A 17,311-nucleotide genomic window follows, 5' to 3' on the forward strand; every position below is an offset into this window, starting at 1 on the left:
TCGGCCGGTCCTGCGGGCCGTCCGTTAGCCAGCCCCCCTGCCCCGCTCCATCCTCTGCTCAGTCCGTAGGTCCCCCCGCCTGCCGTCCTCTCGCAGCTCTGTCCGTCGGCAGCCCGCCCCCTCCCCTCGAGCCGGTCGGCCAGGCCGTCCCACGTCACCCCCGTCATCCCCTACCCCCGCCCGCAGCTAGCGTCCGGCCCCCGGGCGCGCTCAGCCCGCCGTCCGTCCGTCCGCGCTCCCGAGCCAGCGCGCCCGGCGCGGGGCGGTGGTGGCGTGTAATGACGTCATATGGGCCGCCTGCCCGCGATTGGCCGCGGCCGCCTCACCAGACCCCGAGCGGCCGGGCACGCGGGCGGGGCGGAGCGCGCGGAAGCCACGCCCCCGGGCGGTGAGCCCGGCAGCCGGCCGGGCGCGGCCACGTGACCCGGGGGCCCCGCCGCCCGCCTTATAAGCGGCGCGGCGCGCGGACCGCCGCGGGCCCGACTTCTGGTGGTCTGGGCCGGTACACTCCTCCGCATCCCTCCTCCTTCGGCGAGCCCGCAGGCGGGCGCCCCTCGGCCAGGTACGCGGGGCGCGGCGAGGGCGGCGGGGTTGGGGCTCCGGGGCGGGCCGGGCTGGGATGTCCGGGTGCCGACCCCTCCACTCCAGAGCCTCCCCTCTAGGCCGCCTTGCTTTGGGGGACCCTCGGGCCTGGGCCCCAGCCCTGACCCCAGCCCCGGTCCCTGCGCGGGGGGCCAGCACCCCCAACCCCCAGGTGCGCTCTGCCGGTGCGCCTCCCGGATCGGGAGGACCCCAGCAACTTGTCCTGGGACAACCTGCCCCAGGTCCTGCCTGGCTGAGTCCATCTCCTGCAGACGGACGGGGGTCTGGAAAACTTCTGGACTGGACGGGCCAGAACTTCAGGGCTTCTGTGGAGGGGCGTTGTGGCGGGAGCGCAACGCTCAGATGCACCTAACCTGCCTGCCTCGGAAAGCAGTCTGCATCTGCCTGGCCAGGGCTGTGGGCAGGATCCTTGAAGCTGCTCCCCACCCCAGGGCACCTGCCCGGTGTGACTAAGTCCCGGAGGGCCTTGGGGGTTTTCCTGGACCTGCTTGTGGTGAACCAGAGCAGAGCCCTCCTTGAGTGGGCTTCCCTGGACCTGACCTCCTTTGGAAGTGAACTTGATCTGGGTTCCACCTCCACGCCCCCTTTTCATTCTAGGAAAGCCTGCAGGCGGGTGGCTCATGCCCAGACTGGACGACCACCTCTGGAGAGGTCCCTGTGCCAAGGGCACGAAGCACAGAAGCCACCCGAGGGCCAGCGCCAGAGGGCTGGTGGCCAAAGCGGGAGAGATGATCAACTCCTCGGGGTCAGGTCCCTCTCTGCTGGCAGCCCATGGCGCCCTGGGCACTGATGCCGCTCACGGGCCTCAGAGCGCTGGTGTGGGGGACCAGGGCAGCAGCGGCCACGTCAACAGCTGGCATCACCACTTGGTGCAGAGGAGCCTGGTGCTGTTCTCAGTGGGGGTGGTCCTGGCCTTGGTGCTCAACCTCCTGCAGGTCCAGAGGAACGTCACCCTGTTCCCGGATGAGGTCATCGCCACCATCTTCTCCTCTGCCTGGTGGGTTCCTCCGTGCTGCGGGACAGCAGCGGGTGAGTAGACACAGGAGATGTCTGTTGGGTTAGGAAGTGTGTTCAGCCTCTGAGAACTGTTTATTTGAGAATGGAACCATCCACAGAGGGGCGGTGTGCCTCTCCAGTGAGTGTATCTAGAGGAGAAGGGGCGAGAGGCAGGAGCCCAGATGCCAGGACTCTGGATGCCGGTGATGGGGACCAGGCGGGGCAGTGATTGGCGGTTCCTCGCCCGTGCCAGGCTGACCGAGGTCCTTCCCTCTTTCTGATCTGGCCCTGAGGACAGTGTTGAGGGGCCCACAGCTGTCACCCCGAGCGAGCCGCGCCATTGGCCACCGGCAGAACTGGTGAGCCGAGGAACTGCCGTGTGATTGGCTGGCCCTGGGAACATGCTACCCGCCGGGCAACCGAAAACAAACCGTCACGTGGGCGAGTGGGCAGAGCTGGCCCAGTGGCCTCTCGCACTTCCTTTTTCAGGATGGCCCCGTGAACGTGCCAAAGCCAGGCCTTTCCCCTGCCCCCCCCCCCAAAAAAAGCCGGGGCCCCTGGATGAAGGAAAACAAATGTCTTATTCAGAGGTTAGCTTTTAGTGTACCTGGCCAGCCACAAAACCTGACCCGCAGTCTGCAGTCTTAACAGACTAGACAGATGGACTATATCTCTGAGTAAAATTTCTTGGTCGTCTGGCTGGTTTTAGGTAAAAACGCTGAATTGATCTCAGCCCAGTAGGGCGCTTAGGACTTCTCTGGTCACCCAGCGTTCGCTGTGGCCTAAGGTCTGCCGGTGGTTGAAGTGCAGTGAGCAGCCTGCCCCTGGTGGGCGTCCTGGGCTGGGGGGCAGGACAGGTGTGGACCTGGGTGACCAGGCCGGCTCCTCTCTGCTCCGTGGTTGGCGTTTATGGACTGTTTGATATGCTTTGCTTCCCCTGGTCCTTACAAGACTCTGCTGCAGCTCCATTTCACAGCCGTGGGAACCACAAGGGGCCACGCCGAGTGGCAGGCCTGCTGTCCATAGCTGGGTGTGTCCCCTGCACTGGGAACGTGGCGCCTCGTCAGCAGCCTCCCTTAGAGCAGGGGCAGGCCCCAGGCTGGAGTGGGGACCCTCAGGGGAGGGGTGCTGTGGGGAGAAGGCTCCCCTCATTCTCAGGAAGTTAGGCTCCTGCTCTATTTTCTAAGCTCCGTCAGTATACCCTTTTGGGCATTAGACTCGGGTGCCCACTTCCATCTTTTTATTCTCATGTGATACAGTAGTTTTTTTGACTGGAACAGTTGATCTCAAAACCGTCGAACCATTTGGTTTAGGCTTTATTTGTAACAGAAGCTTCAAGGAATTCCAGGGATATCTGATACATGATGTCTGGTACCCTAGCTGCTTTTTTTAAGCCATCAGTCAGGAGCATAAAGGGAAAATTCCATAGTACATTTTCATCTACTTGAATCTAAAAGGCTAAGATTAAGATATAGTGACTTAAGTGATAGAACTGTTTGGGTTCCATTTTTCAAGACTCCAGAATTATGGGAATTCCCGCGCTCTAGTGGTTAGGATTCAATGCTTTCACCGTGGTTGTCCAGGTTCAATCCCTGGTCAGGGAACTAAGATCCCACAAGCTATGCCATGTGGGTCCCCACCCACCTCAAAAAAAAAGTCCAAAATCAGAACTGGATAAAATGTATTATGAAATTGAAACTATTTCATTGACTCTTGGCCTGAGAGTGTGTTGCTTGTTCCTCTGTTTGGGACCTGAACTGGGCCCTTCTCGTGGGACACCAGGGGCGCCGTGCATGACTCTCGAGCCTCAGTACCTGGCTGGCTCCACCTGGCCTGCCTCCCAGCCACCCACCAGCAGAAGTGCGGGGCTGCTTCCCATGTGGGTAATTAAACTCCCTTGCTCCATTCCTTCTGTAGGTCAAGCCAAACAGCTGCAGTTTTATTTAAAATTGTACAAAATGACGTGGATTTTTTGGTTTGTATTCAAGGAGAACAAAGATGTAACATTAATTTAAAAATAAAAAGATGTAAAGTTAGTTTAAATATCTGATGGCTGGTAAATCTAGGAAAGGGAATGGTTTGAATATCGCGTTAATGATCCCCACGTAGCAGTCGCGTGTGCTCAGACCCTGCCGTCTTGTCCTTTCCCTGCAGCTGTGGTCGGCCTGCTGTACCCCTGCATCGACAGTCACCTTGGAGAGCCGCACAAGTTCAAGCGGGAGTGGGCCAGCGTGATGCGCTGCGTGGCCGTCTTCGTTGGCATCAACCACGCTAGTGCTGTATCCTAAGACGTTACTGTTAACGGGTGTCTGTCACATCCTGGGTCAGTTGAGCCGTCCTCTTACAAGCATGATTTCAAACCACGTTGCTCAATTTCCTCTCAGCAGAGCTTTCGAAATGGTCCTGAAAAGTCCTTTCAGTTCATTTCAGGGGACAGTTAAAATGACCCTGGGGACCGAGTGGATATCTTTAGTCTGTCCCTTTCTTGGTCACTACCTGTTGGATCCTCGGAGTTGGTTTGGTGAATTCCCCGTCCGTTTCTGCCTCCCATCCTCCCACAGCGCAGACCTGCTTCCTGCGGTGCAGTGAGACGCTGTGGGAGCTTCACTCTTCTTGGCCGACCCTTCCAGAAGGCAGAGCAGGAGCCCGTCTGCTTCTCCGCCCTCCCCGGTCATGACCAGGGAAGGCCCAGCGCTGATCAGAGGAGGTGGCCTCAGGAATAGGGTTCAAGTTGAGGTTCTGGCATCCACCAGTGGGCTGCCTGGCAAAAACAGTGCAGTTTTCAGGAAGACAGGCCATAGTTTACCAGGTGTCAAGACATTTATAGTTTCTTTCTGACAGTGAGATTATATTTTTAAATTCTGGAGAAAGCTGTTTTTAGAGTTTCTGCTGCTTAAATCTGCTCTACCCTGATTTTAATGATAAGAATGTCAAGAAAAGGTATTACAAGAGAGCCTGGCTCTGACACATTTGTTTTGTCCCCAGTTGGTAAAGTGGTGTTGTGAAGGAGGCCAGCTGTGTCCCCATCAGCTATGACCGTGTCGTGTTAAATGCCATTCCGATGAGGTGTCTCCTTGCAGACACAGAGTAAAGACTGTGCTTGCTCAGTTCAAACTGCTGATAAGAACAGGAAATAAAAGTGGGACTGTGGATGACTTACTAGAATATAGTTGTTTTGTGGTTGAAATGAATCCAAGCCAGGTTTTATGCATAGTTTTTAATACATTGACTGGTAAAGTCAAGTTTTCGACGCAGGGATCCCAGAGATGCCCCAGGTTATCCTGATCAAGTAGCCTTGTATCCAGCACATGCTCGCTGCAGCTCACTGGGCAGCATCTGTGGCTGGAGAATTAGGTGGTGCACACGTGTAGGCCCCGGGGCTCGCTTGTGTGTCTTTGACCGTGTTAGAAATTGTTGCACTTTTCCTTAACTTGGCGTCACCAGAAACTGGATTTTGCCAATAACGTTCAGCTCTCCTTGACATTGGCAGCGCTGTCTCTGGGCCTCTGGTGGACATTTGACCGTTCAAGAAGTGGCCTGGGGCTGGGCATCACCATCGCCTTCCTCGCCACCCTGATCACGCAGCTGCTGGTGTACAACGGAGTCTATCAGTAAGCACGTGTTCTCAAGTGTCACCTCTGCCCGGAAGCTGTCACTCCAGTTTTACGCACAATACCCACGAAGCTGAGATGCCGTGTTCTGTTTGTAATTACACGGCATGAGCTTAGACGTGAAATCTTTAAAAGCACTTCTTATTGTTGATTCACATAAAAATGCACCATCTGTAATTTAAGGAAAGCCAAGCCATGGTGGAGAGCTTTGCATTGTCCTTCAGTCTCTTAAGCTGTGTCCAGGTCCTTGTGACCCATGCTGGGCTGCAGCACACCAGGCTTCCTTGTCCTCCAGCATCTCCCGGAGCTTGCTCAAACTCATGTGCGTCAAGTTGCTGATGCCATCCAGCCATCTCATCCTCTGCAGCCCCCTTTGCCTCATGCCCTCAGTCTTTCCCAGCATCAGGGTCTTTTCCAAAGCGTTGGCTTTCCGCGCCAGGCGGACACGGTGGGCGGCGAGCGTGGGTGTCACGTGCTCGCGTGGCTGGTGTGCTGTGTGCCTGCCCGCTACGCAGGGCTCATGCCTCCCTCTCCCTGCAGGTACACGTCCCCAGACTTCCTGTACATCCGCTCCTGGCTGCCCTGCATCTTCTTCTCGGGAGGCGTGACCGTGGGAAACATAGGACGACAGCTGGCCATGGTGCGTAAAGTCACATGGGCGCCTGATGCTAGCTTTCAGCTGGATCAGCTTGGTTTGCCTAGGACCTTATCATTTGTGTCAATAAATGTATAGTCGGGCAACAGTTATTCAGATAAGCATACACTTTAAAAAAGGCACATCCCCAGGTCATTCTTTGCTAACTTGTAAAGGTTCAGGGATTTGTAAGCTCACAATGAGAGCTGCTGAGGAACCAGAGCTCCCCTCACATGACGGATGCTGTCAGCGGCTTTTCTGAACTGCTTCTCCTGTAATAACTGGCAGAGACGAGTTACAGAAATGGCTAACTGAATGATGTATGATGAGTTTCCTCCCTGGCTTCACGGCGCGTGTACAGACAACGCCGTGCTAGGGGAAGGGAGCCACGCCAGGCCCATGAGAGCGCGAGCGGGGCTGGGGGGCCGCTGAGTGTCCCTGGGTGGGTGGACTCCGGCCTGGACCTTGTCTAAGGACTAAAGGGAGAGATACTGAGTCCCAGACAGAGCCGTTTCCCAAGACCCAGAAAGGCAGACACAGTCAGGATACCTTGGCAATTCTGTTTGGGAGTGAAAGATCGCGACACTTGAGCACTTTGATGAAGGAGCGTGCAACATGGACATTTAACTGTTTTGAATGGACTTCAACTCGAAGGCTTAAATAAAATGAATTTTAAAAAGACAAGGAAACTAGAGTCTTGTAAGGGCCATTTCTCTCAGAGACACACTCTGGGACTTCCTTAGAAACTTGTCTTGGTCCCTCATACTTTTATTTTAAAAAGAGGACATTTATTTGTGCCCACTGAGCCTGGCTTGGGAGCCACCTGCTTGGCTGTTTGACAAGAATGGAAGTAATTTAGAAAGGGGAATTTGTGATGTGTCCCACTGGCTCCTGAGTCCACGCCATCCTTCCCCCACCCCGACCCTTGTGATGGTCTGGACCCGCCGCCAAAACAAAAACTGATTACAGTTTGTCTCTGGACCCCTTGTGAGCATGCGCGCGGCCCTGCCCTGTGACCACAGCCTCGCGACACCCCTGTGCTGATCCCCCCGGCCCTGGGTGATTCCGGGGAGAATGAGGCAGCTGCATGCTCGCTGTCTGCCTTGAGATGTTCATTTCGGTAGTATTTAGTTAGGATTCTTAATAAGGCTTTTGAGATGAGGTTGTCTTCAGCTCCTATGACTCTTCATGGAGTTAAAGTTGACACCATTCAGCCAACTGGTTATTACTTCGGGAGGAGGGGTGGATGCTGTCATACGTTTATGATGAAGGCCTTCTGAACAAAGTTTGTAAAGAAGCGTCCTTTCCATAGAGGTAGACGCTGCACGCCAGGCACAGGCTTGTAGCGCCAGGAATGGTTGGAGACGACTCAGGAGCCGCACGGCCACGCCTTTGGCAGCAGCACTAAGCGAAGGTGCTTTTAGCAGCTGTCTTTCCGTTCTTACCTTGCTGCTACTGTTCAGTCGCTCAGTCATGTCCAACTCTTTGCGACCCCATGGACTGCAGCACACCAGGCTTCCCTGTCCTTCACCATCTCCCAGAGCTTGCTCAGACTCAGGTCCATTGAATCAGTGATGCCATCCAACCGTCTCATCCTCTGTCACCCCCTTCTCCTGCTACCTTCAGTCTTTGCCAGCATCAGGGTCTTCTCCAGTGAGTTGGCTCTTTGCATCAGGAGCCTCAGCTTCAGCATCAGTCCTTCCAATTAATATCCAGGGTAGATTTCCTTTAGGATGGACTGGTTTGTCATAGACACTTTCATTTTTTTTTGAAAAGATGAGTGAAAGTTTTAAACAGAACTTAGGATAACTGGCATAATTGTAATTCCCCTTTCTTAAAGGTGTTGCTTCCTTTTTACTCTTCAAAATTGGGGACAGTCTTATCTTTGGATGTTACTGTTGTGTCTTGAAACTGGAAGAGGCTGACGAGCATTGCAGTCATCAAAGGGAAAGAGCCCCGCCCCGGCCTCTGAGCCCAGCCCTCCCGCTGTCTTTCCATCCGTGCACATTTATTTGTGTGTGTGTTTGGCCACGCCTCACGGCTTGTGTATGTTAGTCCCCAACCAGGGCCTGGACCCCGGCCCCAGCAGGATGAGCTGCTGACGGGGAGACCGGTAGACTCCTCAGACGTGTGAAGCCAGAGGGGCAGTCAGAGCTGATTTTACAGATGCCCCCTTTGCTGCCGGCCGCTCGAAGGACGGCAAGAGCAAAGCCCCTTTGCCCGAGTCCCCAGACCCGAGCAGAGGACACGGTCCGCTTGATCACAGGCAGGGCGGTCACAGCTTGGGTCACAGCTGTGTTTCTGGCAGAGTTGGGGAGAGGATGAGGGAGGGTTGCTTCTGTTACAGCTACTCGGGGCCCAAGAGTGAGGCACGGGGTTCAGATGGTCTTAAGGGGTCAGCCAGTCAGACTGGCAGAGGCGTGCAGTAGTAAGGAGCCGTATTGGTGGGGGCGGGCAGGGGAGCGTTCTGCAGGAAAGAAGTGGCCCCTTCTGACAAGTAGGTGGTTGGGGTTGTTCTTTTCTCTTTTGCAGTTTTAAAGTTTACCATTGTTCTGCAGTTGACCCTTGAAGAACAGGTGGATTAGGGGCACCAACCCTCCTAGAAGTTGAAAACCTGAGTGTATTGGATGAATCCGGTATTGACGGATGCAGCCAACTAGGGACCGTGTTCAAAGATGCGCCTCAGTGACGCCTTGCTCTCGAAGCCTTGTTCGGGGCAGCTGCACTTCTGGCTGCAGCAGTGGGTGTGTGCAGGAGCCCGTGGCCATGGGCTCTGCAGTGGGCAGACCTGTCGGGAGGCGGCAGGCCCGTCCGCTGTGTCCCGCGGAGGTCGTCCACGGCGCAGCCACCGCAGGACCGTGGCCCTCTGCCCTCACACAGCGCTGTCTGTGCATTGGGAGCAGAGCCTTGGCCCTGGGTTGTGGGTGACAGGAAGGCAGAGAATCGGTCCCCCCCCCTGCAAAGCCCCCAGACCCTCATCCCCACCCCGGCCTCCCCTCCTTCAGTCTGTCCTGCCTGGTCCCTGCCTTTCTGTTTGTCTCTTCCATCCTTCAGGGCATCGTAAATGAAATAAAGTGACATGAACGTTGCTCAGTTATGTCCAACTCTTTGTGAACCCATGGACCATATGGTCCATGGAATTCTCCAGGCCAGAATACTGGAGTGGGCTGCCTTTCCCTTCTCCAGGGGATCTTCCCAAGCCAGGGATCAAACCCAGGTCTTCCGCATTGCAGATGGATTCTTTACCAGCTGAGCCACAAGGGAAGCCCAACAATGCTGGAGTGGGTAACCTATCCCTTCTCCAAGGGATCTTCCCAACCCAGGAATCGAACCAGTGTCTTCTGCATTGCAGGCTGATTCTTTACCATCTGAGCTATGAGGGAAGCCCCTCTTAAATGACTCTCTCCTGAAAGCAGTAGGGAATCTTCAAAAGCCCCCCTTTGTCCGGCAGGAATTACACAGCCTTCACGGCGTATCAGTTGACCTCTGAACCTGACACTGACCCCTCCTCTTCACAAACCCTCCATCCACTTCAGCCTTTGCTGCCGTCTCCGTGGGGTGGCAGGCCGCCTTTCCACAAAGCGCTGTTGTTGCAGGAGCAAAAAGATAAGTGTGTGAAGCCAAAATTGTATTTTTCATGAGACTAGAATTGGAAGTGTAGGAAGTTATATTTGCTTCAAATTGCATCAGGGCTGAAGAACGAAAAATATATTTATAATAAGGTTTGTCTTAGAAACCTGTAACCACCCATGACTTGACCGTCCCTGCCGGAAGGACCTTCTGCTCTTCCCCACCACCCAGCAGCCAATGGCTGTGATGGGCTGGAGTAGGGGCGTGGCCTCTGCCCTCTGCTCCTGCCTGACCACCCACCCAGTCCCGGTCCCCCGGAGAAGTGCCCAGGGCCGGGCACGGAGGCTCGTGCCCCCCAGCACTCTGGGGTGTGCACCCTGATGGCTTGGGTTTGTGTCTCTGTGGGGTCTCAGAGCTCAGCCTGGACAGCGCGGCACCTTGCTAGACTCCCTTGAGCAAGTTAAACATTTTTTTTAAAGAAAGAGTTGGAATACTTTAGCCAGGTTTTTCATTTCTTTCTTCGAAGAAAGGGAAAAAGCTAGCAGCTGCTATGTGAAGGTGAGCTTACTCATCACTTGGAATTGGAAAGGACTCGGGGCCTTAGAAATGGGGTCGCTTGGCACCTGGCTGATGGTCCTGTTTGCACGTCCGTGGCCACTGTCCTCGCTTTCAGAGCAGCCCCCCTGCGGCCCTCGGACAGAGGACACTTCTGAGGCGTATTCTAGCGGCAGCGTTTCAGGATGAATTTCTGGTTTGAAACGTCTCCCGGTGAGGCTTTGTAGTGGAACGTGATTTGAGCGCAGAAGACAAAGGGCTGCAGCCGTCGACCCGAGGTGGGCGCCCATCAGTCGGCTCGGGGCCAGAGTGTCCCGTGTGATGCGCCTACAGCCCGCCCCCTCCCGTCTGCTCAGTTCTGCCCTTAAACGTGCTTCCTGGCCCGGGCAGGCGTGCCCCAGAGCCACAGGCTGGCTTTGCTTGAGTGTTCAATGGTTCACGTAGCTTTTTCTGTATGGTATGTGTCGTCCGCCTGTAGGTTTAAACGGGTGTCTGTAGCATCATTTTATCGAGTTCATGTCTGTTGTTTGCAAATGAAAGTCTCTTCTCAGAAAAAGTAAGGCTTCGCACTGCCGCATGAGCCGTGTGGCCCTGTTCCCAGAACCCAGGCCACGGACGCCGCGTCTCCAGCATGCCTCTCCCATCTGCGGTGCGGCGGCTCCTGGCCGTCATGGCCGTGGTGTCGTCAGGGGCTGACGTCCGTTGGCACCTGGTCGAGTCCTGCAGTGGCAGTATGGGGGCAGGACTGCCAGCCCGCTTTGGAGATGGGGGTCAGAGCCCAGGAGGCTGAGCGCCTGGCATCTGGTGCAGAGCGGGCTGGCCCTTGTGGCTCGCTCGGCCTCTCAGCAGGGGTCAGGGTGGACACGCAGGGACCCCGGCTCTGGCAGGAGGCAGGGGGCTCTCCTCACACAGCCCCGTGACCTCAGGAAGGTCAGCCTCTGGTCTCGGACCTGCTGCCCCAGTGGAGTGTCCATCCTCGGTTGAGGGCCACTGGGCCGGGCCCAGACACCGGCCACAAGTGCGGGGTGCCCTCCCTGGGTGTCTGTGCTGTTCAGCGACGAGACGTGCGTAGACACAGCTTCTGGGCAGCAGTACCACCTCCTGTCCTGCCTGCTACGCCTCCCGCCCTGCCTGAGCGGGACAGACCGGGTCTGCTGAGACGTCGGCTCCCAGCTCAGGGCCCCGAGGGCATCGCCGTGGGGCCGGGGCAGCCTGTCTGCTGCTCCGCGATTCTGGTCTCCATCTTCGCCTCTGGCGCAAAGGGATTCTTCATCCCTCACTTTGTAGGGTCCGCTTAAATGGCTAACTAAAACACGCACACATCCAGCACTAACATCCTTTTTTTCTCTCTTTCTCCACATAGGGTGTCCCCGAAAAGCCACACAGTGATTGAATCCTCAGACCCACGGATCCTGAAGAGTGGCAAGGTTTGGGAAGAAAGTCCGTGATACTGGGTAGTGACGCAGACGATCTCTTTTCCTCAGTAATCTCTTCAGAGGGGGCTGAGTGCGCCAGTGACTCCTGGAAAGCACGTCACCTGTTTCAGAGCAGCCGAGCCACTGGCGTTGGGACAGCACCTTGTGGGACGGTGGGACGGGGTCCCGGCCCGCGACCCCCGGGGGGCACCACGAGCAGGCCGGCCGGGCACCGGGCCCCGAGGACTCAGTTTCCCGTGTTATTAAATGCCAGGTTGCCATATTTGCTAGCCTCGAACTACAGCCTGACTGCCAGCTCTGGTTCCGTGTCAGCGCCCCGGGGACGGCTTGGTGGTGCTTACAAAGATGAAGTGTGGTGAGATAGGAATATCACTCATCCAAAAGATTTTAAAAATAGGGCTGTGTTGTGAAAAAAGAGAAGGCAGGGGTGGCAGCAAGTGCAGGGCGGCCGTGCCGGGCAGGCGGGCACGGCGTGCCCTCGGTGCCCGTGTAGGGCGCTGCGCAGACAATCCTGCAGAGGAGGCAGTGAGTGGGAGGTCGTGGCTCTGCGCTGCGATGGGTTGGACTTTCCACCCCGGTGTTCACAGAGATTGCCTGGAATCCGCGCCATCTCGAATGGGGCGCCCGTCGGCCACACGTCTCCGTCTTGGCCCAAACCTTGCGTTTTCTTTGATACTCGGGAAGAAGAGACGGCTTTTTCCCCACAGCCCTATGGGATCTGCAATCTGTGATTGCCTTGTAAAAAGAAGAGTGCGCACGTCACTGCATCACACATTCGGTGTCTCTAAACCCTCAAAGGACGCGGTGAGCACAGCGTACTCCCTCAACGGCACAGCCCACGTTGGGCCCGGTGTGCAGGTCCTGGGCCTTCGACTTCAAGTGCAATGTATAGGAAAACCAATCTGAGCCTTGTATTCTCTTTAAATATTTATTATTATTTTTTTAAACGTATGAGATGTTAAAGAGGGTTCTCCATTTCAGTGCTGCATGGAGGCAAAATTCAGCAATAATTTCTTTTCAGTTGTGAAGTTACTTTGTTGTGCCCTCCCGCTGAGCCCCGGTCCTTTGAAATACTCCCAGTTTTGGGGGTTTAGTAAACTTGTAATTTTTACTTACAAATTCACCCTTTCTGTATTTTGCAATTTAAAACATTTCGGTTGTTTTGAATCCTGTGAATGTGGCTTGATGCTAAGATTCCTCTGGCAAAAAAAAAAAAAAAAAAAAGATTCCTCTGGCAGCTGGCAGTCGGGGGGCTGGGGACACGGGAGCCCCTGCTGGCAGTGGTGGACTCTGCGAGTCCCCGGCTCCTCCCACCCGATGGTCCCCGTCTCAGTTTGCTTTTGTTTTAAGGAGGATATCCTGGAGTAAATTTTAGGTTACTGTAGCGACTTTGTTTTAGAGGAATTTTGTTTAAAAGAAAATAGGACCATTCTGAACTTTGCAATGACCCCCTTATGACATTTTCTGAAAACGAAAACCATCAGCTATGTGAAAAGATTTTTCAATGAAGATGTCAGCGTTTTTGTGAAAAAACCAGAAGTTATTAGATGAAAGCAGTCATTGAATCTTTCCAATATACTTGATCATGCACAATGAGTATTTTTCTCTCTTAAACTGGAAATAAATCTATGTCTGTTAGAAGCAGTATAGCCAAAAGATGTGAATCTGAAGAATTTCGTTGCCAATATTTCCTAGCAAGTATGTGAACCAAAGTCATTTGAGTTTGTGAAAATGTTAAATAGTATGAGCAAAATTTGCACTATACCAGATTGGAACATCTAGTGAGATTCACATTCATACTAAGTTTTCAGCATTGTGTTCTTTTGAATTCATTTTTTTACTTTTATTAAAGGTTCAAAACCAAGCATTGGATTTATGGGTTTTTCTTTTAAAGGGAGGAGGGGGAATTTCCTCTGTAGGATAGTCACATTTGAAATGGAAGAATATTTTATAGCTTTCCAAAATTTACTAAGTTGCCACACAATCTCTTGGGAAAAATATTTTTTCCTCATGGTGGAAACGGAGGTGTTTAACCTCCCGCGCCACCCACTGATTCTGGAAATTGGGACATCTTCTCCGGCCTGCCCGCCCCCAGGAATGCTGTCCTCCGTCTTGAAGTGAGAGGGCCCTTCTCCTCGTCCTAGGACACGGGGTGTCTGGGCACCCAGGAAAAGGGCAGAGGGAGCCTCCAGGCTGTTGACAGCCAGTGTGTCCAGGGGCCCTGAGCAAGGGCCCACATGGCAGAGGTCTGCTGTCCCTGGCTCCCGCTGGACGGGGTCACCCCAGGTGACGAAGTTGTCGCAGATGTGCTGCGTGCATACACACCGCCTGGTGTGAACACCCACCCTGCCAGGGCTGGGTGCTGGTTGGACAAGAATCAGAACTGGCCTCACAGGCTCTCATCCCAGGGTGAGAAACACAGACCCCTGGGCCAGGCTGGGGAGGAAGGTGGGTGTGATGGAAACGACCAAGTCGGGTCCCTTTCACTTTCGCTGTGAGACTCCAAGCACAGAACAGCAAGCCCCCTACCCAACAGCAAGTGGTGTTCCAAGAGCGAGTTTGTGAAGGCCAATTTGTTCTGAAGTCCAACAGAGCTAGCCTAGGTACCCAGCTAACACGGTCAACTGTGCAGTACTGTAATAGGTTTGTAATGCTTTCCACTCAAATAAGACATAAAAAAAACAAAAAGTAAAACATTTTAAACCTTACGATACCTTGAAAAGTTCTACCAGTACAGTCCATCGGGGGCTTCCCGGGTAGCGCTGGTGGTAAAGAAGCCACCTGCCAATGCAGGAGATGCAAGGGACTCGAGTTCATTCCCTGGGTCGGGAAGATGCCCTGGAGGACGGCACAGCCACCCCCTCCAGTATTCTTGCCTGGAGAATCCCATGGACAGAGGAGCCTGCTGGGCTACGGTCCATGGGGTTGCAAAGACTTGGAAACGGTTGACGCGCCAGCGTGCGCGGACAGTACTGCAGCCGGTGTCAAGTGAACAAGAAGAGTGTTCGCATCTTTGAAAATTTGCACTTAAAGGTTCGTATGTAGGGGACTTTCTGTGATGCCTGCTCTGAACTAGTCTAACCCTGTGTTTCAGAGTAAAGTTTGGAGAGTGAAATGTTTTCTGGAATTTCTGGTCTGTGAGCAGGTGGCTGAATTACCTCAGTTCACCAAAGTCAGCAAGGATTTCCGTGTCCTGTCTCTACAGCTGCAGATGCACGGCTGAGCAAACGGGAGCTCACGATGGGGATACAGGTATTGTGTTTGTTTAGCCAGTTTCCTGAGTCTCCTGAGATCCTACCCAGGGAGTGCTTCTGGAAGTTCATCTAAAGAACAGGATTAGAATGCCTTTATCTTGGTGGTGAAAAGACAGGAGGGAAAGGAGCCAATTTAAATCTAAGCTTGCCTTCTCTACTCCATGTTTAAAAATAGACCTTTTGCTAAGAAAATTCACTTTCTGAGAGTTTCAGATGATCTCTTTGTAAACTATAACTACCAGATAAAGTCTTAGAGTTGGAATATACCTTTGAAAAGTATTAATATTGTTGTTGTTCAGTCACTAAGTCATGTCCAACTCTTTGTGACCCAGACTGCAGCACGCCAGGCTTCCCTGTCCTTCATTATCTCCAGAGTTTGCTCAAATACGTATCCATTGAGTCAGTGATGCCATCCAACCATCTCAAACTCTGTTGCCCCCTTCTTCTCCTACCCTCAATCTTTCCCAGCATCAAGGTCTTTTTCAATGGGCTGGGTCTTTTCCAATGGGCTGGCTCTTTGCACCATGTGGCCAATATCATAAAGTATTAATAAAGATACTCAAACTCAACTCTAATACATCATATCTTACACAGAAGCTGGCCAACTACCCAGTTACCTACTTACTGGATCCCAGTTACTTCTTGCTGACTCTTGAAGAGGCAGCAGACTAACAACAAGCTGGCCACAGTGGGAATCGCACATTGATCCCTGAACACAGCCAAACTGTGCAGAGAAGGATGCGCGAGATGCGCTCCAAGTCATAGGACCCGCTTGGTCCTCTGTCGGTTTTCTGTATAAATCTTCAGAGACGCTAATGGGAAGAATCTCGTCCCGAACAATTTTAACACCGAGTGTCTGGCTCAAGGCTGCTGGCTCTGGGAAGAACAGACTGCTGAGACGGTGTCCTGGGTGTGGGGGTTCCTGCCTAGGTCTGTGACTTAAAGATGGTGGCATGTGAAAGGCAGTTACCACATTTTCATTCATCAGCCACCATTTTTCCAGTGCTTCGGCTCCGTCTAATGAATTCTCTACATAAGAGAGACCATGTTGTCCCCTGTGATATGCCTCCTGCAGTTCAGGGTATAAGACAGTCAAGGGCGATAAGTTGAAAGTTCACTAATTTTCTCATCAGAATCTAGCTCCTTGTGTTTTTTCTGTCTTCTCTCAGGTAGGTTCTCTATTGAAAATCTCAGAGTTTAGCTTTGGTGGAAAGTGGCCTCAGTTCAGTTCCGTCGCTCAGTCATGTCCAACTCTTTGCAACCCCATGGACTGCAGCACACCAGGCCTCCTTGTCCATCACAAACTCCTGGAGTTTACTCAAATTCATGTCCGTTGAGTGGGTGATGCCATCCAACCATCTTATCCTCTGTCGTCCCCTTGTCCTCCCGCCTTCAATCTTTCCCAGCATCAGGGTCTTTTCAAATGAGTCAGTTTTTCACATCAGGTGGTGAAAGGATTGGAGTTTCAACTTCAGCATCAGTCCTTCCAATGAACACTGATTTCCTTTAGGATGGACTGGTTTGATCTCCTTGCAGTCCAAGGGTCTCTCAAGCGTCTTCTCCAACACCACAGTTCAAAAGCATCAATTCTTTGGTGCTCCACTTTCTTTATAGTCCAACTCTCACATCCATACATGACCACTGGAAAAACCATAGCCTTGACTAGACGGACCTTTGTTCGCAAAGTAATGTCTCTGCTTTTTAATATGCTGTCTAGGTTGGTCATAGCTTTTCTTCCAAGGAGCAAGCGTCTTTTAATTTCGAGGCCTCTAAAAACGGTTCGCTATTCACTTGACCCCGAAAACCCCACGAAATCATGCAAGTCAAGAGGTTCAAGCTCCGTGTTTACTTTAGGAATTGTCGTGACATTGCCCAGGGCCGTGAAGGGCGCGTGGAGACTGTCCCTGGGCCCAGGGCGCCCCAGCTGCTTGCTGTCCTCCTCGTGTGCTGGGTCACGTAACTGCCGTCCTGCCGCCCTTCAGACTGCGTCTCATGTGCCATCCGACGGCTCCCAGGCCTATCGTGACCCTCCTTCCTGCCTGGGGCCCTGTGACCGTGCCAGTAGGAACCGCTGGGATCACCCTTTCCCCTAATTCAATCTTGTTAGTTGCACAAGGACCCAACTAGGACAGGGCAGTGGCAGTGGGGTGGGCGTGAGCAGATAAGCTCTGATGGAGTCTGAGATGAGGGGGCGGCTTGACAGGAGCCCCTCCAACCTATCCCTAACGATCTGCTCTGCAGCCAAAGCATGTGCGGGCAGACCTCCAGCCCACCAGGTGACCAACTGTCGGCCGGTTCCGCGGCAGGGGGTGCCCACCGATGGAAGGGCAACATGCCAACAGACCCCTGGAAAGATCATTTCCAAGCTCCCTGGGTCCGAGGTGGGAGTGTGCACTTCACTGCCCTCACGGGATCAGAAACGGCCCTCAGGTCCTCTCAGAAACCTGGGGTGCACGGGGAAGCCCTGTCCTGGGGCTTCTCACAAAGGAAACCCTTGTTTCCCAACATCCACAGACAGCTCTTTGCACCCGTTTTAAATGGTCGTCGAGAAACAGATAAAATGTTCCTGAACCCTCGACCGACGTGCGCCAGCCAGGTACAGCGTGTGCGCTGGGGGCGGGTCAGATTCCTGCCCTGACGCCATGGTCCAGC

At 53.8% G+C, this 17,311-nt stretch overlaps 1 protein-coding gene across 3 annotated transcripts; it reads left to right on the forward strand.

Moving 5' to 3' along the window:
* Positions 1-406: 406 nt before the first annotated feature.
* INSIG1 (insulin induced gene 1) lies at positions 407-13,269 on the forward strand. Of its 3 annotated transcripts, none has more exons than XM_025290730.3 (6): positions 407-562; positions 1,201-1,632; positions 3,754-3,878; positions 5,044-5,210; positions 5,751-5,850; positions 11,333-13,269. In XM_025290730.3, the coding sequence occupies exons 2-6, from the start codon at positions 1,224-1,226 to the stop codon at positions 11,360-11,362; spliced, it is 831 nt and encodes a 276-aa protein (XP_025146515.2). In that variant the 5' UTR covers positions 407-562; positions 1,201-1,223; the 3' UTR covers positions 11,363-13,269.
* The last annotated feature ends 4,042 nt before the right edge of the window (positions 13,270-17,311 follow it).

Source organism: Bubalus bubalis, chromosome 8, assembly GCF_019923935.1.
Source record: "Bubalus bubalis isolate 160015118507 breed Murrah chromosome 8, NDDB_SH_1, whole genome shotgun sequence".
Taxonomy (NCBI): domain Eukaryota; kingdom Metazoa; phylum Chordata; class Mammalia; order Artiodactyla; family Bovidae; genus Bubalus; species Bubalus bubalis.

Excerpts from the sequence above, each read along its gene's own strand:
- INSIG1 (XM_025290730.3), top strand. The coding sequence starts at position 1,224 with ATGCCCAGACTGGACGACCACCTCTGGAGAGGTCCCTGTGCCAAGGGC. Across the intron at positions 3,879-5,043 it reads GCATCAACCACGCTAGTGCT|AAACTGGATTTTGCCAATAA; the intron begins GTATCCTAAGAC and ends TGGCGTCACCAG. Across the intron at positions 5,851-11,332 it reads TAGGACGACAGCTGGCCATG|GGTGTCCCCGAAAAGCCACA; the intron begins GTGCGTAAAGTC and ends TTCTCCACATAG.